The sequence below is a fragment of the Lagenorhynchus albirostris genome, chromosome 2 (assembly GCF_949774975.1).
Source record: "Lagenorhynchus albirostris chromosome 2, mLagAlb1.1, whole genome shotgun sequence".
Taxonomy (NCBI): Eukaryota; Metazoa; Chordata; class Mammalia; order Artiodactyla; family Delphinidae; genus Lagenorhynchus; species Lagenorhynchus albirostris.
Window position 1 is genome coordinate 151,974,353 of NC_083096.1, and position 26,491 is coordinate 152,000,843.

The 26,491-nt window shown below is 36.8% G+C and overlaps 1 protein-coding gene and 1 pseudogene across 7 annotated transcripts in view; one reads left to right on the forward strand and one right to left on the reverse strand.

Annotated features, from left to right (window-relative positions):
• FOXJ3 (forkhead box J3) overlaps nucleotides 1-26,491 on the forward strand; it is a 130,850-nt gene that overhangs the window by 18,645 nt on the left and 85,714 nt on the right. For 6 of the 7 annotated variants that reach the window (XM_060140363.1, XM_060140356.1, XM_060140360.1 and 3 more), the window contains exons 2-3: nucleotides 3,695-3,755; nucleotides 20,641-20,965. In XM_060140363.1, the coding sequence (XP_059996346.1) occupies nucleotides 3,712-3,755; nucleotides 20,641-20,965 (369 nt within the window). In that variant the 5' untranslated portion in view covers nucleotides 3,695-3,711. Of the gene's footprint in view, nucleotides 1-3,694; nucleotides 3,756-20,528; nucleotides 20,966-26,491 lie in introns of all 7 variants that reach the window. The other variant, XM_060140358.1, reaches the window with a different exon arrangement.
• On the reverse strand, nucleotides 506-1,048 carry LOC132516254 (large ribosomal subunit protein uL22-like; annotated as a pseudogene).

Genomic DNA, 26,491 nt, shown 5'->3' on the forward strand with positions numbered 1-26,491 from the left:
AAAGGTTTTTATTCACAAGGTCGTGCAACTATCAACACTATCTAATTCCAGAACATTTGCATCAATCCCAAAAGAAACCTGTTAGCAGTCATTCCCTACCCCCATTCCTCCTCCCATCCCCCTATCTCCTGGCAACTACTATCTACCTTCCATCTCTAGGATTTGCCCCATTCTGAATATTTTGTATAAATGGAGTCATACAATATGTGGTCTTTTGTGTCTGACTTCTTTCACTAAGCATAAGGCTCTCAAAGTTCATTCATATTGTGGCATGTAACAGTACGGCATTCCTTTTTTATGGCCGAATAATATTCCACTGTATATTATATGGATATTGTACAGATATGTCATATTTTGTTTATCTGTTTATCAGTTGATGGACATTTGGTTTATATCCACTTTTAGCTTTATAAATAATGCTGCTATGAACATTTGTATGCACGTTTTTTGCTTGTGTTTTTCTTTTTTTAAATTTATTTTTATTTGCATTTATTTTTTGTGGCATTTATTCCCGGGCCATAAGTTTTTGTTTCTTCAGTTTCTTCTGGGATATCTTTTTCTTTGGGGCAACCTCCTCTTCTGGTTTAGGAACAGTCTGTTCTTATTCAGTAAGGACCGTCTCAGTGTGGCAGGGAGAGCTCATGTATGGGTTGATCCAACCATGAGCTCTCTAAGTTCTGTGCTGCATCTTGGGAACTTTGTCCACCTGGATGTGCTCAGTGACTAGAGAATCTACATCTAAGCCCTTACGTTCAGCATTTTTGAGTATGTGCAGTAAAAATTCAGCACTCTTTCTGGGCCATCAACCCTGCGTCCAGCCCCACTGTTTGGCCTGGGCACACCTACCAACTCCACCATTGTAATGATGGAATGCCACACATTGCTTCTTTAAAGTGACATCTTTCAGATACTTGGTGGATTTTCGGATATGCATACCCTTAATGGCCTGGGCAGTTTCATGAGTGTTCTTAAAGTGAACACGAAGATTTGAACCTCCTGACTTGCATGATTTTGTGGGGTTTTCTGGGTCAAGTGAATAGCGAACCATTTTTAGAGGTCACCTCAGGCTGCTTACTGGAAAAGGAAGCTGTATGCAAGTTTTTGTGTGAACATATGTTTTACGTTCTCTTGGGGATACATATATGTGCATATATATGTATTCCCAAGAGGATTTATATATATATATATATATATATATATATATATATATATATACACACACACACACATATATTTAAATTTTTTATACATAAAAATACACACACACACGTACCCCTAAGAGTAGAATTGCTGGGTCCTGTGATATCTTTTGTAAGAATTTACCTTTGTTTTTGATAAAGCTGATATTGTAGAATGTTGTAGAATGTGATTTAGGTTTAAGAGACAAATGGGCTGGCTGACTCTCCACATTCTCTTGTCCCTGCCCACCCAATTTGGACAGCTTACCTGATGTCTAGGTTGTTAGAGTCAACAGAGCAGTCATACCCAGGTAACTACCTTGTAGAATACTGGATGTAGAGTCCTGGAGTTAGCTCTACGCACTTGGTGAGGAGTGGGCTGCGAGCCCAGGGATGTTTAGAGAAGTCATTCCTCATAGAAATCAAGAATTGAAAAGAAGTTTCCTGCTCTAACAAAGGAAAAGAAAGCCATTCTTAGATAAAGGACTGTGCCATTTTATCAAGATAGGAAATACATTAAAAAAAGATAATTCAGTTTTAGACATAGTAAATTTGGGATTTCGGGAGGGAATGTTAGATATTTATGTTCGGAGATCAGGAGTTTGATCCCTGATAGAGATGTAGATTTGAGATTCATCTGCATTATAGGCGTTTGAAATACAAGAGTAGGTAAGTCACCCATAAAGTAAAAAACAGTAGAGAAAAGTGACTAGTAATTCCCGTATCTGAGGTCTTTGAGGTTTTGAGTCTGCCAGCTGATGTTTCAGCTGTATCTTACTCTTGAGTGGCTTGTTTCCTTCTGGTTTTGTGATTTTTGATTGTGAATTTATTTATTTTGGGACCTTATCCTTGAGAATTCTCCCAGGCCTAGATCAAAGGCAGATTCCCCAGAGAGGATTTTCATTTCCTTCTGTCAAGTTTGGGTGGGAGACATTACCATTCTAGGACTACCCTAAACAAAATTCTAAGTATGAAGCTTTTTAAACCATAATCTAGGTGAGGGTCAGCTTCTGGTTGTGAGTGTCTGAGGAGATACTGTTGAACTGCTCTCATAGCCCCCCAGTCCCTCACCAGCACTCAGTGCCAAGGTTAAGTTTCCCTTGCAGTTCTCTTGGGTAACACCTGGACTTTGCCTCTTGTACCTTGAGCCCTAATAGGCCTTGGAATTGCAAGCTGAAATTCATAGGGTTTGGCAAAATGCCCTGAAGGTGAATGAAAGCTGGTTTCAGTACTCTGCATACATCTCTAGTTTCCCTCTTTCACTTAGTTTTTAGCCTTGATCATACTTTATTTTCTTTCAGGTTATTGATTAATATGTAAAGATTAAAAAAATTTATCCAGTGTTTGTTATTTCCAGTGGGCATGTTGATCAAGCTATCTATTCTGTTGTTCTAGCAGAAGTAAAGTGTCCATCTCTCTTCAGTGCATGCACGGGACAGTAAGATGCAGGGAATTCAGTCAGCCACTAAGTTAAAAGTTATAAACTTGGGACAACATCCAGTGGTTTGTTTGGCCCACATAGTATTTAGAAAAGAAAAATCAGGAGATTTCAGATAAAATTTTGGGTATCTTGCTTCTCTTGAAAAATTAGAAGTTCTTAACAGTACTGGGCTTTCAATCCTGCTTAGCAACAATTGGCTAGAACTGGGAATAGCAGCTGATCTTTTCAGAGTGAACCTGTTTTCTTTAGTTGCAGGCACACAATCTCCATTTGTGCTGTGTATGCATATTTATACCCATTCCAGCTTCTCTCATTCATGTTACCTGTAGACACTTGTGGATCATCCTTGTGCCAGGTAGTAGTGCTAATAGACAGTTTCACATTTGTTTAGTGATTTGTTTAATTCTAATAACAAACCTGCAGTTTATCCCTGATGAATAAATAAAGTTACAGGTGGTATTATCCCCAAGTTACAGATGAAGAAATGGAGGTTCACTGAGGTTATATAAATTCTTCAAGGTCTCTTAGTGTCACAGCTAGAATTTGAACAAAGCTCCTTCTGTTCAATGCTATTCTTAACTTTTTTTTTTTTTTAAGCAGTGGAACTGTTCTTCAAATGAAGTTTTAGTGAAGTCCATTATGCAAAACAAACAAAGATAGCACTGCTTTGATTGAAGGGTAGATGGGATGGGAGACAATTATGTGGGGATGGGAACCTGCATGCTCAGCTCTTTGGTAGCCTTTAGGCACCTCTCTGGAATCCTTGGGATTCTACTAAACAGTTTGGACACTCTCTATCTGTAACTAAACGTAATAACAGTTTGTTAAATTTTATGAGTTTTTAGCTTTTTTGGATGTTACAGTTATAGTGTGCCTATTTTTCTTGTGCTTCCTCGTATTGTCAGTCTTCCTCAGCGTAATGTCTTATTGCTTAACAGCATTTTTAAATTTTGTGGGTATGTGTTCAAATAATGGTGAATCTTTTAGCGTTCTATTTCTGTTTTAGAATGGTAGTGTGATTTATAGTTTAATTTATTTTGGAGCATCTGATAACTAACTCTCCTTTACTTTTCAGATTCTCTTTGTGGCCAGATGGGTTTGTATGGACAGGCTTGTCCATCTGTAACTTCATTAAGGTTAGTGCTCTTCTTTTTATTAGAACATGTAACATTTTCAAAGTTATGCTGGTCAAGTCATATTAGAATCAGTTTTACTGTAAGGTTCAGAATAAAATATTGTAGTTTGTTTTGGTAAATAGTGCTATTTTGTGAGATTGAGACATATTTTTGCTTACAGAGATATTTGTGGTAGTGGGATTTGGATCTTAATCTCCACTTAGTGAATTTACATATATTCTTGTACATGAAATAACAATTTTACTCTTCTTTGTTATTCCGTTTTTAAAAAAACACTAATCTTGTTTCTACTTATTTTAATTAGAAAATACATAGTAAATTTTTATTGCCTTTGTAGCAGATTATTAAATAAGACTAGATGGTAATTTAAATCTCTTTAAAGGATGATATAAATGTGATACCTAGATTATCCTCATTTACAATAAATAAGTAAAATGTAAAAAAATAGGAACTAAGTTGTATTCAACCCAGTGGTTTTAGATTTTTTCCAAGTTGCTAAATCCTTTCTATAAATTAAATCTTAAGTGAAAACCTGTGAATAAAGCAGATGAATGCCGGGCTTTTCTGCTTGCTTGGGCTTCCATTTTCTACCCCCACGGTTGCCCCTGAGGGATTACTCTAGTTCCCAGCACACAGTTTGAAAAAATAACCTAAATCTAATCTGTTAATTGGGATCTTTCAGACTAGAATATGAATTGTTGATGGCAGCACCTACCAGTTACATGTGGTGTTGTAGCTAGCTGTATCATTTATTTGTTCAGCATATTGAGCACCTAATATGTTGTCAGGAGCTATTCTAAATGCTGGGACTACAGTTGTGAACATAACAGATAAAAATCCTGTAATTATTGGGCTTACATTTTGGTGACGGGGTAATTAATAAAAAAGTAAGAAGTATATGTTAGATAGTGACAGTGTTAAGAGCTAAGATGAAGAATAAAATAGAGAATGGGAATAGGAAATATAGATAGGGTTATTTTAGATAGGGTAGCCAGGGAAAGCTTTACTGAACAGGCGACATTTGAATGAAGACCTGAAAGAGTGATGGAATGAACCATATCTGGGTAGGTAGAAGATAAGCGTTCTGGGCAGAGGGGATTCAGGAGCTGCTGGGGCAGGAGACTTGCCTCGTTAGGTTGGAGGAGCAATGACGGAGGTCATTGTGGCTGGAACAGAGTAAGTGATGAAGAGAGGTGGAATTGACCAGCTTTGGAGGGCAGGAAAGAGAGAGAGGAGGGATACAAAATTATTAGAGCCATGAATGTGAAGTCAAGGAGTCCTTAGGCATGAAAGAAATTCTGGTGGTTCAGAATGCCACCAAAGAAAAATAAAGTTGCCTTTTTAGTTTTTATATACTTGAATTTTTATGAGACTAAGGCTGGCTCTCCTTTCCTTCAGTAGGAGAGCTTTACTCCACATCCTTATGGCATTTCTTTCCCTGAGAATGCATCTTCCGGCTTATAATGGAAGTAGGTAGAGTGATTACTTTTCTATCTTGTTGGAGTCCATGTGCCCCCACCCCCACCTCCCAACAAGGGACACCTGTATAGTTTTGAAAAGAACTTAAAAAAAAAAAAAAGACTTTAATCCCCAAAGCTGCTGTAGAACTAATTTCACTTGAGTCCTTTTGTTTAATGTGGTTGGAGGAATTATTTTATCCTTTTATTGAATATTTAAAACTTTAGATATGACCATATCAAGATATTTTTGCAGACTTTGATCTTCCACTGATCATAGAGTCCCTTAAAGATATTTTATTTGTGGGTTATGCCAAAACAGTCATATATTAAAGTCATTTACTGGGATTTTAAATCCCTTAATTTGAATAGTTATGTTTAGGTGAAGATTGTATATGACATTGGGTTAGGAATGATATATGCCTAACCTTTTTTGCTTGATAGAATTATATAATTGGAAGAGATGATGAAAGAGATGCCATGAATTATTTTATAACCTGCTCACTGTTATAATTCTAGTGTATAATATCCTAGAATCAAATTTTTGTGGATATACCTATAAGTTTAGCATTTAGTTAATAAACTGAGAAACTCTCTGGCATTTGAGTTGAGATATTTAGTATCCTTATATCCTAATCTTTCATTTTTTGTAATATTCTATATGGTCCTTCTGTGAAGCAGAGAATTCGCATTCTCAGATGTATGGGTAGAAGACCATTGTTTGTCATTGATTTTTCTAACTGAAAGCTAGCTTTGGTTTGATATAAGGAAAGGAAAAGAATAACTATTTTTTGGTAAAGGAAAGAGAAACTGGATTACTTAAAACCACAATAAATTTTAGTCTGCTTTCCCATAGAGTCTTCCTCAAGCCAGAAACAACCTCCCAACTATACTATCCAAATAGAAGTAGAGCAGGAAGTCTTTTTTAAAAAAATTTTTAAAATTAATTCATTCATTTTTGGCTGCATTGGATCTTCGTTGCTGCATGCGGGCTTTCTCTGGTTGCTGCGAGCGGGGCCTGCTCTTTTTTGTGGTGTGCGGGCTTCTCGGTGCGGTGGCTTCTCGTTGCAGAGTATGAGCTCTAGGCGCGTGGGCTTCAGTCGTTGTGGCACGTGGGCTCAGTAGTTGTGGCTCACAGGCTGTAGAACACAGGCTCAGTAGTTGTGGCACACAGGCTTAGTTGCTCCGTGGCACGTGGGATCTTCCCGGACGAGGGCTCAAACCCGTGTCTCATGCATTGGCAGGCGGTTTCTTAACCACTGCGCCACCAGGGAACCCCAGGAAATCTCAAATCCGCTGACAAACATTGCTTGTTTGCCATAACTCTCTTTGTATATACTACCTTTATATCTTGTGTATGCCTGCATATACTACCTATATATCTAGAAAGTGGCTAGCCTCAAGACAGGAAAGCATTTGAGTTGGTGGAGAAGAACTGGACCGTGTGTCTAGGAATGAGAAAATGGGTAGGCAGGTGGGGGGTTGTAAACATAGGTGGGAGTGGAGTAGATGACTTATGTGAAGTGAAGATGGGGGGTGGAATGAAAGTATGTGACATTTTAAAAATTTGTTGGGTAGGAGAGGGTACTTAGTAAATGAATTAAATCTCTTCCTCTGCCCTTTAAATATTTAGGGTAAACAAGTTAAATATTGTTTTCTATAGATGATATTGGATCCTTGTTTAATCTGAACATGTTAAAATTATTTTTAAAAATTTACTTACTGTATTTTTATGATTAAAAAGTAATCTTAGGGCTTCCCTGGTGGCGCAGTGGTTGAGAGTCCGCCTGCCGATGCAGGGGACATGGGTTCGTGCCCTGGTCGGGGAAGATCCCACATGCCGCGGAGCAGCTAGGCCCGTGAGCCATGGCCGCTGAGCCTGCGCGTCTGAAGCCTGTGCTCCGCAACGGGAGAGGCCACAACAGTGAGAGGCCCGCGTACCTCAAAAAAAAAAAAAAAAAGTTATGTTAACCCAATTATTGTAGAAAATTTGGGAAGACAGAGATAGCCCTTGTTAATGTTGTTTTATCATGTAATTTTATTCCAGTAGATGCTATGTGTGTTAGAAAAAGGCACCCCCCCCAAATTTTCTTTAAAAGAATGGTTGCAAAAGATTTTGTAGTGATAGCTAAGTATACTCTTAATTTTAATCAAATTGCTCTTAATTATCATTTTGTTCTTCTTTAATTGCTAGTATGGGTAGAATTGCATTTTAACAAACGTTATTATGATAACATCATATCCTATTACAGTATAATGAGACTGTTTTCTTTTATCAGTCGGGGTTCTATCAGGAGGCAGAAACCACACCAGTTATTTGAACAGAGACTTTAATAGAATCATTAACTAGATTTAAAGTTGTTAACTAGGTAACAGAAAGGATAAAAATAAAACTTGAAGTTATCATGGAGATAGGCACTTCTAGAAGCAGCTGTGAGCCCTAAGTGCTTGGGGACCAAAGGGAAAACCTAGAGACTTAGAGGAAGGGTCCTGTGGAAACAAAATTCAGATCTCCGAGGAGAAGGTACTACATGCTAGTGCTTGTGTCGAGCTCAGAATAGAAATCCCATAGATTTGAAACTCAGAACTCTGGGGAAGGGTGCTGGCTGGTGCTGGGGTCTTTGAGTGGGGTATGATTAAGCTAGTTCCATAAGTGTTAGAAAAACTGCAAACTTTATTCACTTACTACTGTGAGGGGGACCTTCTGCAGGGGTGAAGAAACCTTTGCTGGGGTAATGCTCTTATGAAATCCAAAGAATAGACAGGAAGGCCCAAGTATCTTTTTTCTTCTCCAGGCTTGCAGTCCATCTTTAGTGCTCCCTCTTGGCAGAGCCTTATAGGAAGTCAGCTGGCAAAGTAGAAATGTGGTTTGCAGAGTCCCAGTTCCAGTGTCATTAAGGCAGATTGGGAAGAAGGGATGCGGGTTTGGAATTGAGGAGCAATAACTTAATAACTTGTTCCAGCAAATTACTAAGAAATATGGTATTAAAAAGTGTTTTCTTGGGACTTCCCTGGTGGTCCAGTGGTTAAGACTCTGCGCTCCCAATGCAGGGGGCCTAGGTTCAATCCCTGGTCAGGGAACTAGATCCCACATGCATGCCACAACAAAGATCCCACGTGCTGCAACTAAGACCCAGCGCAGCCAAATAAATAAAAATATTAAAAAAAAAGTTTTCTCAGATCTGTTTTGCAGCCAGTGTTTAGGTGATTTTAGTAGGATACTTGCATGTTGCTAAAAATGCTAATTTTGTAAATCACGTGAAATTATATTAAAAATTTATATAAGATTTGCAAGTATTCCTTGCAATCCGAATCTACTGCATTCGTACCCTGAGTTTGGATAGTAAGTCTGGATAGTGAATACTGGGTCATCTACATCTATTTAATTCCTGAGTTTTGGAAGGCAAGAGTGAGAGTTCAGATAATGATGGATACAGTTTCTGTCAGACAATAGAATCTTAAAAATTTAGCAGAATCCGGTTACTGAGTTTATATAAGATGGATTTGAATCCTGAGGTTACCTGCATTTTATTTCCAGGTATAGACTCAGTAATAGCAAAAGCTTACCAAAAAAGCAAAAGCTTTCCTTGAACATTTGCTTTATGTAGACAGGTGAACACATATATGTATATAACATATTTCTTTCACATATTATGGCATTAGACTGTTATAATAATTTGGTTTGATTAAAGCAAAATAAAATTTGATATTTCTTTGGACTTGTTAAATGGGGCCCTTTCTGCATTTCTGAATTGCCTAACATTTATGAGGATTGATTTTATGGTTCACATGTGTATTCGGCCTAGGATGCTGAGTTATCAGTAGTACTTTAAGTAGTTTCTGATCTTCTACCTGAGATCTCTTCCTTTTGTTATCTTTTTCTTTCTTGTTCACACTTATCTTTTCCTTTTTGTTATGCTTCTCCCTTAAAGATGCCTTTTATTATTGATCCAGTCTGTTTGTTTAGGATATGTTGGGGAACACATAGGGATTTTTAGCACCTGAGAAGATTGTGTGTTGTGTCCCAAGTGAATTTCCTGTCCATCTGTTTTCTCATTTCCCTCCATTTGATATTGATAACCTGCTATTTAGAATGACCAGAGGAGGGTAGATTTATTTTAAGGCGTCTTGCTGTCTTGTTTCTAGTAGCAGACTTGTTATTGTTAAGGCAGCTCTGGTATTTAGTCTTAGAATTGGGTAGATGCAGGTTCAGACCTCTGCCGCGTATTATTCATATGATCATGGGTAAGTTACTTCACTTTTCCTGGTTTTGCTGTAATAGGGATGTTAATGTTTACCTCCTTGGCCTGTTAGGATTCATGGGATAAACTATATATTGATTACATAAAGCATCTGGCATATTTGCATTTTCCTATAGTAGAAAGCAAAAGGGATAATTGTTTTTAGAATAAAAGAGGACATATTTGGGGACTCCCCTGGCAGTCCAGTGGTTAAGACTTCGCCTTCCAGTGCAGGGGGTTCGGGTTCATCCCTGGTTGGGGAGCTAAGACCCCACTTGCCTCGGGGCCAAAAAACGCAAAACATAAAAAAGAGAAACAGTATTGTAACAAATTCAATGAAAAAGACTTAAAAAAGAAAAAGAAAAAAGGACATGTTTGTATTCTTTGCTCTCAGCTCAAGAACATGGGGTAGAAGACGATTTCTTTTTCCCCTTCTTTCTATTTCCCCTTTACCCTAAATTCTTATTTTTAAAAATTAAAACAAATTTTTTTTTATTAAAGTATTGTTGATTTACAGTGTTGTTAGTTTCTGGTGTACAGCAAAGTGATTCAGTTATACATACACATATATATGTATATTTTTCAGATTTTTTTCCATTATAGGTTATTACAAGATATTGAATATAGTTCCCTTTGCTATACAGTAGGACCTTGTTGTTTATGTTTTACATATGGTAGTGTGTATCTGTTAATCCCAGGTTCCTAATTTATCCCTCCCCTTCCCCCCTCAGGTAACCATAAGTTTGTTTTCTATGTCTGTGAGTCTGTTTCTGTTTTGTTAAATACGTTTTGTGTGATTTTTTTAGATTCTACATATAAGTGATATCAAATGATATTTGCCTTTCTGTCTGGCTTAATTCATTTATTTTGATAATCTCTAGTATGATAATCTAAATTCTTAGATTCTAGAGTATCTGCCAGTAGCATTCAGGTTTGCAACTGACCTCAGGCTAAGGATGTTGCTGACATTTAATACTACATTTTTATCATATTTATAATTAATATAGTTATATGCTTTTAAGTCAGTCCCACACAGTGGCAGAAATAACTTTCATTATCATGCCGTAGTTCATCATTGTTATATTTATCAAACTTTTTTTATAATTGATAAAATCTGTTAATTTGCATGTTTAATTCTGACATGTTCCAATTAAATGAAGAGTAATGAGAAACCGTCTTAATTTTGACCATTACAGAGACTTTTTCTAAAATGTATTTTGAACTTTTTGTCTTACCTTCTAAGGCTTACTGTCTCATATGGTAGCCGCTAGCCTCATGTGGCTGTTTAAATCTAAAAAAAATCAGTTCCTCAGTCACACTAGCCACATTTTAAGTGCTTGGTTAGCTACACATGGCTACTGACTGTCATATTGGATAACACACAAACATTTCCATTGTTGTAGAAAAGTTCTGTTGGACAGTGCTGGTCTAGAGCATCCTAAATGTAATTTAATCTTTAAGCTGACTTATTGGGCTTCCATTTCTGAGCATAAGGTATTGAAGAGTACCAGTGACTAGTCACTGACTTAAGGACATATTATAAAAGTTACTTATGGGACTAAATATTGACTTGGATAACTAGCTTTATGGTGTTCTTACTAATATATTAGACCAGGCATTATTTAAGCATTTTATGGTATATTAATTAAATTTCCCCTAACAACCCTATGAGGTTGGTGTTATGATTATTTTCATTTCACAAATGAGGAAACAGAGGTAAAAAAGTTCAGCAACTCAAGGACATGCAATGAATAAGGGACGGAGCTGGGATTCATACAGAGGTCTTGCTCCAGTGCCCATGCACTAAATTCTGCCTCTTGGCTGTCAGTATTTATCAAAATTTGAGGCTTTTTCTTTTTTTTTTTTAATTTGTTTTATTTTTGGCTGCATTGGGTTTTTGTTGCCGCTCACAGGCTTTCTCTAGTTGCGGCGAGTGGGGGCTGCCCTTCGTTGTGGTGCAAGGGCTTCTCATTGCGATGGCTTCTCTTGTTGCGGAGCACGGGCTCTAGGCACGCGGACTTCAGTAGTTGTGGCTGATGGACTCTACACATATTTTTAAAAACTAAGTATAAGAAGTATTAATAGCAGATTCTGTCTGGGTTTTTAAATAATATCTGCAAAGATGGCTTTGAGTGTTCTTGTATCAAAGGGACTCTTGTTTATTAGCTTTCCAGCTACTCAAGAGACATAGAGATTCCAATAGATAGAGTGAGATTAAATGCAAAATACGGTACTTACTTGATGACAGAATGTAGTTCAGTGGTTAATGTCCAAAAATATTTATTTTTCCTCCTTAAATTGTAGAGTAAAATATTTTTAAGATAAGAATTACATTTATGGCATAAAGATGTCTTTTGACCATATGATCCCTAAGTTTTAGCCTGAACGGAGTTCTAACTATGAGTATGGCTTGTATGAATTTAGAATACAGTTTTATGACTCTAAGATTATATATTTGAGTAATAGAGTAATTTGGAGAGAATCTAGAGAAGAGCAGTAACTATATTATGGTTCTTAAATCAGATCCTGTTGGAGTTCTGGACTTCAAACTTTTGAGAAGGAACCTAAATGGTGTTAATATTGTAAAATATGTGAAGCATCGTTGTGAAGAGAACTCTGACCAGTTCTCACTTTCCAGGATAGAATTTAAAGAAATTTTCTTCTCTGTAGCAAGGGAGATACATAGATTAGTCTGTTAAAATTTATTATTATTTTAAACAAAATGAATTACTGTATACATTTGGTGAACTTTTCTTCCCTTGGAGTTAAAGAATATTGTTGGTTTCCAAAATAGGTAATAGCAGGGCTTTTAAAAATGACATAGTGAGGTTCTTTTTCATCTCTGATTTTATGATAAATAGCTCTGAAACCACAGTTCTGTTTACAAATGACAGTTGTCTCACTAAATCCCTCAAGTTTTTGCATAAGCTGTGTTGTGAATATTTTTGGAATCTTAGGAGTGAAACAAAAGTTGTGAAAGTCAAGAGTTTTGAAATGTGAACTTCTATTTGTGTATTGGATTCTCTATCCTAAATTATGATTCTTCTTCCTATATTTTCACTTCAAACCAATGAGGATTTTTTGGGCTTGTCCTTTAAAAAGATCATTGCTCATAGGAAATTTAAAGGCTCAGTTATTCTTACCTTAGGGGTGATTAGTTTGATGCTGTCCACTTTCTTCCTAAATAGAGCAGAGATCAACTGCTTTGAAAAGGTTAGAGTTTTTCCTGGAGGAGAAGAGCAAGTAATTAATTTTGGAGTTTATAATACCAACTTTAGGGGCCAATCTTGGAGGCTTATGGCAGTGTGAGATGGGAGAGCCAAGGTATAGAAGAAGGTACTTAGAAGTATGCCAGATATAAGCTATGTGTATTGAAATTTTATTAGGAACAAGCTGGTCCTACACCAGGAAAATGGAAAAACTTATTTATTTTCCTTGTTACACTTCTGTCTCTCTGCTGCAGAATATCCAACTGGGGCTTTTATACTCTTAGAAATTTGATTTATAGAACTCCTTTATAGAATAGGTACGATTTTGTGGGCTGCTTCAGGAATCATCATCATAGAATCTTATTTCTGTGGGAAAAGTGTATGTTCAATTTTCATATGCAATCTACAAACAAAATTTAAAAGCACAGTCTTTTCTGGATCTTTTCTTTAGAGTAAATAATTGAATGAGGGGCTCATTTCCATTGAGGTTGATAAATGATTATTGTGTGATTTAGGGCATGTAAGTCTAAAACCACTGAGTAAGAGTGACAGTCATTTAAAATTTAGAAAATTCTGAAGAGTAAGAATTTGATAGGAATAATAGCTAACATTTATTGAATGCTTATTTACTGTGTGTTAGAAACTCTTCTTAGTGCTTTGTATATATAACTCATTTAATCCTCACAACAATCCTTTGGGGTGGGTACTGCTTTTAATCCTCACCTTACACATGAGGAAACTGAGGTATAGAGAGGCTAATTTACTTGTTTAAGGTCACATAGCTAAAAGTGGAAGAGCTTAGATTCCAATCCAGGCAGTCTTGCTCCAGAGCCTGTGTTCTTAATCACCATATCTTTTCTAATGTAGGACATTGACTGTGTTCTTTTCCTGAAATTGAACTAAGAGTAGAAACTTTGGCTTTGCCGGTGTATGATAACTAATTTTGAAAAATAACAGCGGCTACTTTTGCTTGGAAATAGCTTAAATTATTGCTTCATTTATAAATTAAAGAAATTGTTTTTTTATATCACATGCTTCCAAAATGTAAGGTCAATCTGTAGTAGTTTATTTTCTTTCTTGTTAGGTTTCTGCCACAATCAGCCTTGGGTACCTGAATATCCACATGTACTGTTCTTCCTATAAATAGAACTTACTTGCCCTTTTCCCAAGGGAAACAACCCAGAGTTTCATCCAGTTATTATATCCAGCCGAAATTCTAAGCTCTCTGGGTGCATTCACTTTCATTAGATCCCAGAGTGGCTTTTTGGTTTATAGTGGTGAAGGAATAGGATAATAGCAATAAAATCTTTTATTCAGAAAACAGGATAATGGGAAACACAAAATAGTCACTAGGCCATATCGATTATAAAATCCTCCTGGGTAGCAGTGGCAGAGACTCCATGAAAGTATAATAAGTTCCTTGATTCTGCTCTTTGCTGGGCTGTCCATTGTCCCCTGTGCCCTCTGAAAGTTCTCACCTTGTCCAGTATCCTCCATGGCCACATCTGTGGTGGGTATTGGTGAAGATGCCCTATCTGGGAAATGCATAGGCTTTATAGCTCACTTCTTGTTGATTAGCTTGGGTATTATTTTGGAAACTTAAGAGACTTTTGCAGTCTAGACACCCCTCTGCCGCTTTACAGTTATCTTAAAAAGCTTAGTTTCTAGACTTTTTGCTGCTTTGAGCCAGAGGACATGCCTAGGCAGAATTTTTTAATATGAAAACTCTGCCCTTTGTGCTCTACTTACCTCAGGGATTTCTAACCTTTTGGTGCCATGGAACCCCTTCAAAGTCTGGTGAAACTTGTGGACCCTTCTCAGAATAAGGTCTCAAAATTCATAAAATAAAATACTTAGGATTACAGAAGAAACTAATTAATTATATTGAAATATGGTTAGCAAAATATTAACTTTAAAACATAGTAATATATATGCCTTTGAATTAACACATTAAATAAAAAATCTAGTGGCAAATCTACACACTGTCATAAATCTGAAGTAGTCGATGAGTTTAAAAAGTTGAGATTCTGCAGCATTTGTCACATATGAATATATTTGTGATTTTTATTGATGGCAAAGTCACAGGTACTGTTAATGCTGCTGTGATTTGTTGTCTACTTTTGTAATTAAAGGAAATGCTAAGTTTCAGTTACAAGTTAGTGGAAATAAAGAATATATTTTCTCCCATCCAAGTTCATTCACCTCTTTTAGCTCCTAAGGGAATGATGGCTCTGGGTGGGGCCATTTGAAGTGATAGTCTTGGGTGGGATGTCAACACCCTCACAACATTGCTTTTGTGTGGCAAGGCACCAGTCTTCTCTACTGCCAAGGCTGTAGTTTTGCAGCTATCACTCAGTTACTTAAGTTTGCTACTTCAGAAGCACTTGGTGGTTTTTTTTCAACCATGTAGGGCTTTAAATTATAGGAATTTTAGCTTGAATTGCAGGCCATAGGCAGGGAGTACCTCCCTTAGCAAACCTGCATTTTCTCTGCTTGCAACTTAATTGAAGTTTATTTGCCTTTTAGGACTTTGTTTTAAGCGGCTAGAAGGAGCCAACACATGCCAATATTCTCAATTTTTCCTATAGTATTTCTCTCCTTGCTCTATAGCCTCAGTTGGCATATGGTTTGTTTTCCAGTTAAAGTAGGTGACAATTTGACCAAATCCTTTGTCACTCTTGAATAAGTGTAACAAGCTTTCCATCCTGCAGTATTAGAGTTCTTAATGTTTACCTCATCAACTCCTCTAAGAGAATGTCTTATTTTAGGTCCTGTTACTTGTATCACCTCACTTCCATGTCCCACATTCCATGTTTGTTAGGAATTGCATTCACCTGCTGGTAGAGATCTTTTTATAGTAGTTAAACACATAAAAAGTCTGGAAGGTAGGCAGTTCAGGGCTGGGGTGGCAGCTTCACAGTTGCTTCACCAAAAAAATCAGGGACCCAGATCCTTTCTCTCTGCTCCCATGTCCTCAGTGTATGGCTTCCATTCTCAAAGGTCACCTTATGGTCCAAGATGACTGTTGGAGCAATAGCTATTGTATCCACATTCCAGAGAGCAGGAAGGGCAAAAGGCATAATACCATCCAGAATAAAATTGGGGTTGTATTCCTAAGGAAGAAGGCCAGAACAGGTATGAAGTGGCAGTTAGTGGTCTCTGCCATAGACCTTGCTTCTGGCTGCCGAGATGCAGTAACAGGAATTATGTTTTTTATATATGAATATTATGTTTAAATATATGTATTTTTTGACCCCCTGAGATGTGTGTGATCAGAATTACTGCTGTGGTAATTACAAGGATTTCTTTTGAGTTCTCAGTTGCTCAGTTTTTCACATGCCAAGTGTTAAGACAAAATGCCAAGTGCTAGGAAGGGAGGGAGAGGATTCAGGAATATCTAGGTCACATCATCATTACCTTCATTATTCTTACTTTATTTTCCTTGATGTCTTCGTCTTACCTCCATTTAGGAAAGCCAACAATATCTCTACCCATTTCCCACCTTTTTATCCTGTTGAAAATTTTCTGTGTAAGCCTTGGCTACTCCTCAGTTGTTAGGGAAGTTACAGAGGGAAGCCAGGCAATGTGCTAAAGTAGCTAAAATGCATATTTGGGATTGTATCAGTGGCAGAATTTCATTAAGTGAGGTCAGAACCCCCTCCCTCCTCTTATGTCATAAATTAGTGTGGAGTTGTTATATCTGGATGCTCTTTACCTTTTCATTGTATGCAGAAAAAATTCCTTATTCTTTTAAGCAATAGATACCATTATAGATTTAAGAACTTCAGACATAATTTTTTCATGCCTTGGTTTATCCCACAAGTAACATTATCTTCTTATCTTTGGCTTCCATCTTCCCATTTTTCTCTACTTTTCCAGTAGAACTCTCTGTTCCTGTGTAGTACTAACTTGTCAGTCTGTGCTGAGTCATGCTTTTTTCCAGTTCATAAAGGACTTCTATCCTGTGGTTATCCTTACCTCATACTATTGAGTCCTCTTTCACCTCTTCCTTTTAGCTTTTAAATGGGTTTGGTCTTGTTTGCTTGGGGAGCAGCACACCCACACCTTCATTGGCTAGTCACTGTTTCAATCATTTAACCACCATTTATTGACCCTTTACCTACTGTGCTCCTAGGCATTGTGGGAACAGAAAAGAATAAGAAAGTTCCTTCTTCTAAGGAGCTCATGGCCTCATGGGAGAGAGGTAGATAAAGGTAATTTAATTCTGTGTAAGTTCTGTGATAGAAGTATTTATAGTCAATGGGGGTAGGATCTAGTTCAATTTAGGAGATGGAGGATGGGAAGAGTGGATTGATCAGGCTTTCTGGAGGGGGAGGTGTTTGGTTTGAGTCTTGATGAAAAAATAGAAGCCAGCTAGACAGAGTGGGAAGGAAAAGGCATTCCAGAAAGGAAGACTCATTCCTTATCCAAATACTGTGTTATTTTTCAGATAATGTGTACCTGGCATGGTGTTGGGTAGCATCTGAAGTACTAGTGTACGGTCACTATCCTCAATGGGGAGGTGCGGGAAAAGGGAGTGAGGGTAGAAAGCTTATGTTCCAGTTATACATGTGAAACAGCATGGTAAAGCCAAACTGAGGTTATAATTGCTCTAGGAATTAATAGAGAAGGATTAATAAAAGGTTAATGAAGCTAAAGTAGTTGAAAATGAGGCATTCAGATTTAGTATAATATGAGAAGGGGAACCATTTAAAGTTTTTGGGCACAGTGACATGAAAACATTGCTGGCATTTCTCTTGGAGTATATACATGTACTCTGGAGGTGATTAGCAGGGAGGAGTGGTGAGAAATCAGAGCCTAGGAGGCCAGCTAGGAAGCTTTTGGAATGAGGTGAGGTAATGAGGGCCTGACATTTCTTAACCAGATTTCCATAACCAGATTCCTCAGAGCCTCCCATGCTGTTTTTAAATCTGCCACCATCTGTTCTCTTATACAAGTGGACTTCTGTCATCACCATTCCACTAAGAGGTTTCTTTCTAAAGTTACTTGAAGATCTGGTCAAATCTAATGGTCACTTTTTGTGTTCTTAGTGGAGAACCACTGCAATAACCAGCCTAAGCAGCAACAATAGAGGCACTTTTTACCTCACTACCAAGAATATGTAAAATATAACAAATTGCAAAGAAAACAGCAGCCCCGCTTTTTCAGATTTTAAATTTGAGAAAGATTTTTATACTCTACTTCAATGAATAATTCTTACTCATGATGCCTTTGATGGCTAGGCACCAAATTCTTTCCAGCCTATTTAGATCTTAACTTTCTTTAAGTCTTAGCTGAAGTTCTTCCTTCTCTACCTCTTAAGGCTGCAGCCCATGTTGTCCTCCACCTTTTTCTGAGCCATTGCAGCACCCAGAGCTCTTTTCCAGCTCTTTCTTGTGTTTGACCTTCCTAATTGGAGTACAGGTTTCTAGAGGACAGAAATTTTTATCATACTTGCTGTGTGTATAAGATTTTACTCTAGGATAGCCTTGTACATGTGTGTAATTATAAATTCTTGTTTATTTTTATAACAGTATTAAGTACCTACTTAGTGTGTGTTCATGTTATATTACTGAGACTCTCCTAAAGTCTCAGTTAGTGGCACTGGGGGAAGGAAACAGAAGTTAAAGATGGTTCTCAACAGGGAGCATCTGCTGTATCAGTTATATTCCAATTTGGAATGTACTTTTACATTATCTTTGAAAATGTATGTGACTGGCTGCTTTGGGAATTTGAACAAAATAAAGCTACTCAGTGGAGACTTAATTGAGGCAAATAGGATGATAGCATGGTATAATAATAGCCAATGTTCGTAGAATAAAATGTGAATAATAATAGCAGCAACTACTGTTATCACCACTACCAGTAGCTAACATTTATTGACTCTTTACTATTTGCCAGTGGCTGTTCTGAGTACTTTATATCAGTGAGAGGTAGGTACTATTATTTTAATTTTACAGGTAAGGTATGGTAGAAAAACTGCTGGATTGGGCATCAGGAGATCTGAGCTCTGGTTTTAGTTCCGCTGTTAACTGTTTGTGTGAATTTGGACAAGTCTTTAACTTCAGTAGACCTTAGTTTTTCATCTTTAGATTGGAGGCTTTGTTCTCTAATCTCTAGCATACTTTGCCCACTCTTTGACATTCTGTGATCTCTAAATTATCTTGGCTTCTTATTCCACAAGTTTCTATCACTTATTTCATGATGGGAACAAGCATTTCTGGCTGAGATTGTAGAGCAAGGTGCTGTATAGAGGAATTTAAAGTTCAGGTTTCAGAGGAATGCATACAGCAGAGATGGGGAGGGAAAATGAAAAATGTAAAACTGTTAATCAAAATATTGGAAAATATTCTATCTGCATTGCCAGTAGTTAATATTCTGTTGGCAATGCAGATAGAATCCTCGTGGCTAGCTCTTGATTTATAATTGCTATTGCTTAATCTTATTTACTTTATGGTTCATTAGTACCCTCCCAAGATACTCCTAGAGTAATATTATTAACTAATACTTATTGAATGTTTCTTCTATGCATAAGTTATCCCATTTATTTCTCAAAGTAATATTTCAACCGTAGGTACTATTATTGTTTCATTTTACAGATGAGATGGGGTTTAGAGATAGTAACACTTTCATAGTCTCACAGATAGTAACTGGTAGCATAAGTACTTGAATTCTGATCTGCCTGACTCCAGAGCCTGTGTTTTTTATTAATTCTACATTGCCTCCCAGAAGTTCAGATCCTAAGCACATACTCCAGGTTGCTTTTTGCCTGCAGCCATTTGGAATGAAGGGTATATATGGGATTCTTAGCCACAGTTTTTTTCTTTTTACTGAGATACTTTAAGTTTCTTATTTTGTTTTCTTTTTCCCTTTATTTTTATATCACTTAGAAGCCTTTCATTCCTCTCTGCTTTGTTGTCAGGATCACTTTTCCTGCTTCTTTGATCCCAGGATAGGAAAGTTTGTACCTTTTGTTGAAAGTTTGCCATTCCAGTGTGAGGTGTCAATCTTTGTTTCTATATTTTTATCTTCCATTCTTAGAGCGGCTTCCTTCTTTCTCCAGAATATGTGTTAACCTGGCAGATGTTGTTTTTTCTTTTTTCTTTCTTTGGGTGATAATGGTTTGAATTTTTCAGCCTTGGAGAGAAATAGATTACAGAATCCAGATCACTGGATGTTTTTGTAAGCCTGTCGTTGAGTTTTTAATGTTTCTTTTCTTGCTGTCCATTTATGTGATTTTATCTCATATCCTACACTCCCAGATCTTTAGTTTTCTTAAGCTTGTTCTTTGACTTTTTTTTTTTTTTTTAAACTTCCTGGCACTGCCTGTTCTCCTTTTCTCTAGTTCATCAGTGTCCTTGAGTTTGCATTTCTTTTTTCAGTCAACTCCCCCAGCTAGCTTGTCTCCTTGCTGTTCTTGTCTACCCTGCTTTACTCTTCCTATCTCCCACCTGCTCAACTTTACCTTCTTTCCTCCATGTAAATTCCTCAGTTACTTCTCTGACCTCTTGCCTACACTTTAATTTTGGTATTCTTTTGTATGATTTCCCTAAAATTTGTGTAAAAGAAATGCCAGATATACAATCTTAAGTTTTAAAAGGGCCTGCAGTGTTGGTGAGTAAAGAGCTGGACTGCAGACAGATTTATTCATACTATGATCCTGTCTCCCTGTTTAAAGTGACAGATAGTCTTTTTAAGAAAACTGGCCTCAGAATCACTTTGTGTGTATGTATTGTTCTATCTCTTAAACAGTTTAAAACCAAATTTGTTGTGTTTGGAGAGGAAGAAATTAAGAAAAAAGATTGGAAATGTTGATCCCTTAAATATTTGGTTTGGTCATTAATATACTCAATCTTTTTCCTCCAGATTTAACTCAGGCTTTCCCTCACTTTGGAACTCCTAGATTTGTGAATATTGGATATTTTGAGAAGCGGGGGTTCTTTCCTTGATATTGACTAAGGAGTCTATTTACCTTCAGGATGACATCTGAACTGGAGAGCAGCCTAACATCTATGGACTGGTTACCACAGCTCACCATGAGAGCAGCCATCCAAAAATCTGATGCTACACAAAATGCACATGGAACAGGAATTTCTAAGAAGAATACACTTCTTGACCCAAATACAACCCTGGACCAGGAAGAAGTCCAACAGCACAAAGATGGGAAGCCTCCATACAGTTATGCCAGCCTCATTACATTTGCAATTAATAGCTCACCCAAAAAGAAAATGACTCTAAGTGAGATTTATCAGTGGATTTGTGATAACTTCCCATATTATAGAGAGGCTGGCAGTGGATGGAAGGTAAGGATTTTATTTAAATTTTTATTTTTATGCTGTAAACAATAACAATACTGGCTTTTATTGAAGATAAAGCTTTGTGGAGGCTTATATAATTAAAGATGAAATTCTGATTACTAGTCATTTTTAGGGTTAAAAAAGGAAATTAAATGTTTTAAATTAGATGAATAACTTTATTTTGGGTAGAATATTAATTTGTTAGAGCTTTCTTATATTAGAGGACTGACATAGCATAAGGTATTGGAGCAGAGATAATGTAGCATTCACTAGAAAACAATACCCACAGTTCAGTTAAGTTGATAGTGTGTCTGAGGTTTAAAAAAAAAATAGCATAGTATTGCAACTAGTACTGTTTTTATCATCAAAGATTTTTTTAAAAAAACTCTATTTTGAAAGAATTCTAGATTTATAGCAGAGTTTTGTAAGTAGTACAAAGGGTTCCCATATATCCTTCAACCAATTCCTCTTTTTTAACACCTTATATAACCATAGTACCATTATCAAAACTAAGAAATTAATACTTTTGACTAAGCAGTACTGTTAGCTACTAAGTAAATTACAGACTTCGTTCAGATTTCACCAGTTTTTCCCACTAATGTTTTTTTTATGTTCCAGGATTCAATTCAGGATCTAATCTAGGATCCCACATTACATTTAGCTGTCATTTGTTATGTCTCCTTAGTCTTCTCCAATCTGTAACAGTCCCTCAATCTTCTCTTGTCTTTTATGACCTTGACACTTTTGAAGAGTACTTGTCAGGTATTTTGTAGAATGTTCCTCAGTTTGGATATGTCTGATATTTTCTCAGTTAGATTGAGGTAATGCATTTTGGGGAAGAATAATGCAGAGGTGATGTGCCCTTCTCTGTCTATCAGTCATATCAGGGGGAACTTGATGTCAGTATGTCTTATTACTGATAATGTTCACCATGGTTCTTTGGTTAAGGTGGTGTCTGCGAGGTTTCTCCACTATAAAATTACTATTTATCACTTTGTAAATTATGAAATGTTTTGGAGGAGATACTTTGACAGCATGCAGTACCCTGTTTTTCTTAAATTTTTGTTCATTAATTTTAGTGTTCGTTGGTAGATCATTACAGCAGTTTTTATTGTTTTCTAGTGGTGGTTTTCTTTTTTCCTTTATTCCTTCTATATTAATTGGGATCCTTCCCAATTAATATGGAAGCCTTGTCCCTTCCTCCCCTTTTATTTATTTATTCAATCGTATATTTGTAATAGTATGCACTCATGGATATTTATTTTATTTTTTGTGCTGTCGTTATTTGTTGCTCAGATTTTTGCTGCTTTTGCATTGGGAGCTCTTACAGGTTGGCCCCTGTGCCCTTTGATACGGTAGAGTTCTTTTGTTTATTTACCACTTCTTAACTTTCTGGCACCACAAGATGTTCCAGGCTCATCTCGTACCTTTCCTGCCTCAGCTCTAGAATCAGCTACTTCTTAAAGAAGGCTTAGCTCCTCATCGAAGCTTTTTGAGGAACCTTCAGATTAGTTACCTACCTAATCTATGTTATATGACAAATAATTCAGTTTTCTTTTGTATCTGCACATTTTACATTCATATTCTTATGTAGGAGTTATCCAGTTGTGTGCGGTGTGGGGTGTGTGTATTTGTGTGTGTGCATGTGGAAGAAGGGGACTTACAGGGCTTTAGGTCTGCCATCAGCTGGTAGTTCCACTTGTTTCTCTTAAGCTTTCATGTCTCAACACCTTTGTCTTTTTTGTTTGGATATACTTATTAAAGGCATTTACTGAATTACTCTGCACCCGTGATGTGTGCTGTATATCATGCCAGATAATCAAGTACCTTATGGGAAGGGATTTTTTTGGTATCTTTTCCTCTATTCCATGCACTAGCACAGTACTTCCATTTAGTAAGCCTCAGTAAATGCAGCTTGAATGAAGGCCAGAATCCTGGTCCCAGCTTTCTTTCCTAGCTTTAATTTTTGCTAGTTCCCTCTCATGTACTGTTTCTTCTACATATTCCAGCCTATTAGTTGTCCTAGAAATAAATATTTTGATTTTTCTTGCTTTTGTTTTTCTCTTACTTGTCCTTGGACTTTCTCTTGCCCTTTGTCCAGTTGGCATTATTCTGTTTATTCTTTAAGCTCATATGTAATCTCTCTTTTCCCTGTAGAATTAATCTTTTGTGTTTCCATATGTTTTATTAATAACTCTATTATAGAACTTACAGATCTTTGTTCAGGGATCTTGTTTCATCTGAGTCCACCTTGAGACTGCCAGATTCAGTCTGCTGGATTTCTTGCTGCTGGCCACCCCAAGTTATGGTCTGAAACTGGTTTAGAAGTAGTGATACAGTTTCATCTGGAAGATACATGGTTTGGATGTAGTGAAGAAGGAAGGATGGAAAGCGAAAAATGGGAATAGGTTGAGAAGGATAATGTTGCTTTTTAGAACTAAAAGATACGCCAGGGAGATTATCTGGTCCAGTCTGTTGCTTTAGGCAGACCTTGAATATTCCTGGGGATTGCGGTTTCATAATTATTCTTTTAAAAAAGTTTCTTCCACCCAATTTCAGGAGCCTAGAACTTGCCATGATTACTTTAAATTTTATTTTTGTAAACATAGAAATATTTTGAACATCTCACATGGAGACAAATGGAAAGTGGTTTATCTTCTCCTTTGTTCAGGTCCTATCTCTGTTTTCATGTTTTAGTTCCCATTCACTGTCCTAAGATTTGTTTAGCATTACTTGTACAACTTGCTGCTTACTGTTTCTCCTTCAGGTATGGAAGGGATGGGTTAGGTGAAAATGGAAGGTCATATAGAACTTGTGAAATTAGCTTGTGTTGTTTGAAGAGAGGATGGAAGAAAGATCCTAAAGCAGTTGTCAACCACCTTTCCAGAAATGTAGAGCCAACTAAAGCCACCCAGAGGAGAAAATGTTGTCATGGTCGCTTAAAAGGATTCAAATAGAATTTTAATATTTAGATGAACTCCCTTTCATTTTGTGCCAGGGCATTGAAGGGAGATTACATATTAAAAACAATTCTTTGAATAGTCCATAAGAGTTATAAAAACTCTTTGAATTTCCATAATTGAATGATTTTGTAATCTGAACTAGAGGAAAAGGAATTTTTTTTATGCTGTTCACCTTACTAAAGAAAATTAACCTATTAAGTTATTGGAATTTAGAGTAATAAAAAGAAAAATATAAAAGAGTGTGGTATGGGCATGTGGGGGTGTATTCTACTTTTCTATGTGAAGAAAAAAGAGAAATAAGAATATATTATGTGTTTGCTTATTGTTGTAAAAAGAAAGTTAGGAATAATAAACTAGAAATATAGTAAACATAGTTACCTATAGGGATGGACGGAACTGAGGTAGAAGAGATAAGGAAGGGAATAAGATTGTGAGTGTACCTTTTTATATAGTTTTGAGTTTTGAAACATCTAAGTGTTTTACACATCCAAAAAAATATAAGGGAATCAAAAAGGATGAAAAAAGAAAACCTTAAAACTGAATATAAGTAGAAATAAATAAGCCTTATATCAAATGTATAACATAATCGCACAGAAAAATTCAAGAAGTTTTGAAAAGAGCATACCAAGGTTGAAAAGAATTACAAAAGAATCATGGACTTCATTTAGTAGATTTGTCTTTGGTAGTGGTAATTTGCTAGAGGCAGTCTGTACCTTGTGTGACCACAAGAAAAGAAGTTGGGAGTTGGGAGCAATTCTGAAACAATCTTATGTGCATGGTAGGATAGAACAAATGAGTACGTATATTAGTGTTTTGGGGAGTCAGGGCTCTCACAGTGGGAGAAGAGAAGTAAAGGTGGGAATGTGGTGGTTGATTTGAATGAGAGATGCCAGTTTAAACTCAAGTGAAAATAAAAATCAGTGAGAGTGCTTTTAAATTCAGATTCCTGGGTCACAACTCCAGAGATTTTGAATTAGTCATCTTAGAACCTAGGAATCTGCATTAAAATTCATCTCAAGTGATTCTGGTGTAAGTAGACTGTACTTTTGAGAAACTACTTTTGAAGCTGGGTTTTCAAGGCCAAGCAATATACCATTATCAGTTATTTAACCCGGGCCATTTTCCTCCAGCTTACTCTCTGCCATCCTAGTTATCTCTACCTCTGCTCTCCCAACTTCTTTTCTTAGGGTTGTTAGAGGTAGTGTCTCCCCAAGTTGTGAGGTCTGAAGTCATCTCTTTTCTTCATTGTGTGTTGTAAATACATGTGTTGGCTCTCATATCTCTCCAGGTGTTTTTATTTTCTAAATATGCTTTTGGCATTTTTTCCAACAGATTTGTGATTCCCATATGAAAAGCATTATATTCTAGGTTCTGAGTTGGTAGACAAGATCCCTACCCTTATGGAGCCTACTTATATTTTGATATAGAATACAGTATGGAGGAGGAAGACCATTAAACAAATAACTGTGTGGTGAGAAATCCACACTTGGCCTAAGCTAATAATTTATGAAAGTCAGAAAGGACTTCCTTAAAGAACTAATGTTTAAACCAAGAATGAATTGAAAGTTAAGTAGACTCAGTTGGGTGAAAGGGATGGAGGAAGGCTGGCAGCAGTAACTTTTGCAGGGGGAGCAATAAATAGAAAGCCTAGAGGTGAGAGAGACCATTGGAGGGGGTTAGTATAGAGAGTATGACAGCAGGATAGGGTGAGATTATGAAGAGTCTTGTGGAGGCTTTAAGGATTTTAGGTTTTATCCTAAGTGCAATGAGAAGTTACTGAAAGGTTTTAATTGAAACAGTAATGTCAGATTTGCCTTGTGAAGAGGTAACTGCCTGTTGGGTAGAGAATGGTGGAGGAGGGGTAAAGAGAGGAAGGTAGAGGGTGGACACCAGTTAGGAAGCTGTTGTACTAGTTTTGGTGAGACTGGTGTCCTGGACTGAGGTAGTAACAGAAGAGATGGATAAAGTAGGTAGATTGAAGGTAGACCTACAAGATTTGGTGACAGATTTGTTTTAGATGGTGAGAAGGAGGGAGGAGTTAAGGAGGTCTTACAGGTTTCTGATTGGAACAGTTATATGAATAACTGTCTTTAAATAGAGAAGGGAAAACTGGCAGAAGACCACACTGAGAATAAAGATTGAGTTTAGTTTTAAACATGTTGAGTTGGAGGTGTTTCTGGAGATGTCTAGTAGATTGTTGAAAGTATGTGTTAACTCAGGAGAAAGGTCACAGATGGTTATTGAAGCCATGGCTGTAGATGAGATTGCCTAGGCAGCAAATGTAGAAGTGAAAAAAGGACAGTGTCAGAGTCTTGAAGATTTCCAGCTTTTAAGCTTTTTGTAGAGGAGGAAGATCAAAGTAGAGATGTGTTCTTCCACTGTGAAGCCATTTAGAAAACATGACCATTTTGATTTCTTCTTCTGACCATCTTGATTTTGGTTTTTTCCCATCTTGAACTTTTTAGATGGGTAATTTTTCTGATTAGTTCCTTCTTTTCCTTGTCTTCTTTTGGATTTGGAGTATTGTTTATGATTTCATTTTATCTTCACTATTATTTTATTAGTTATA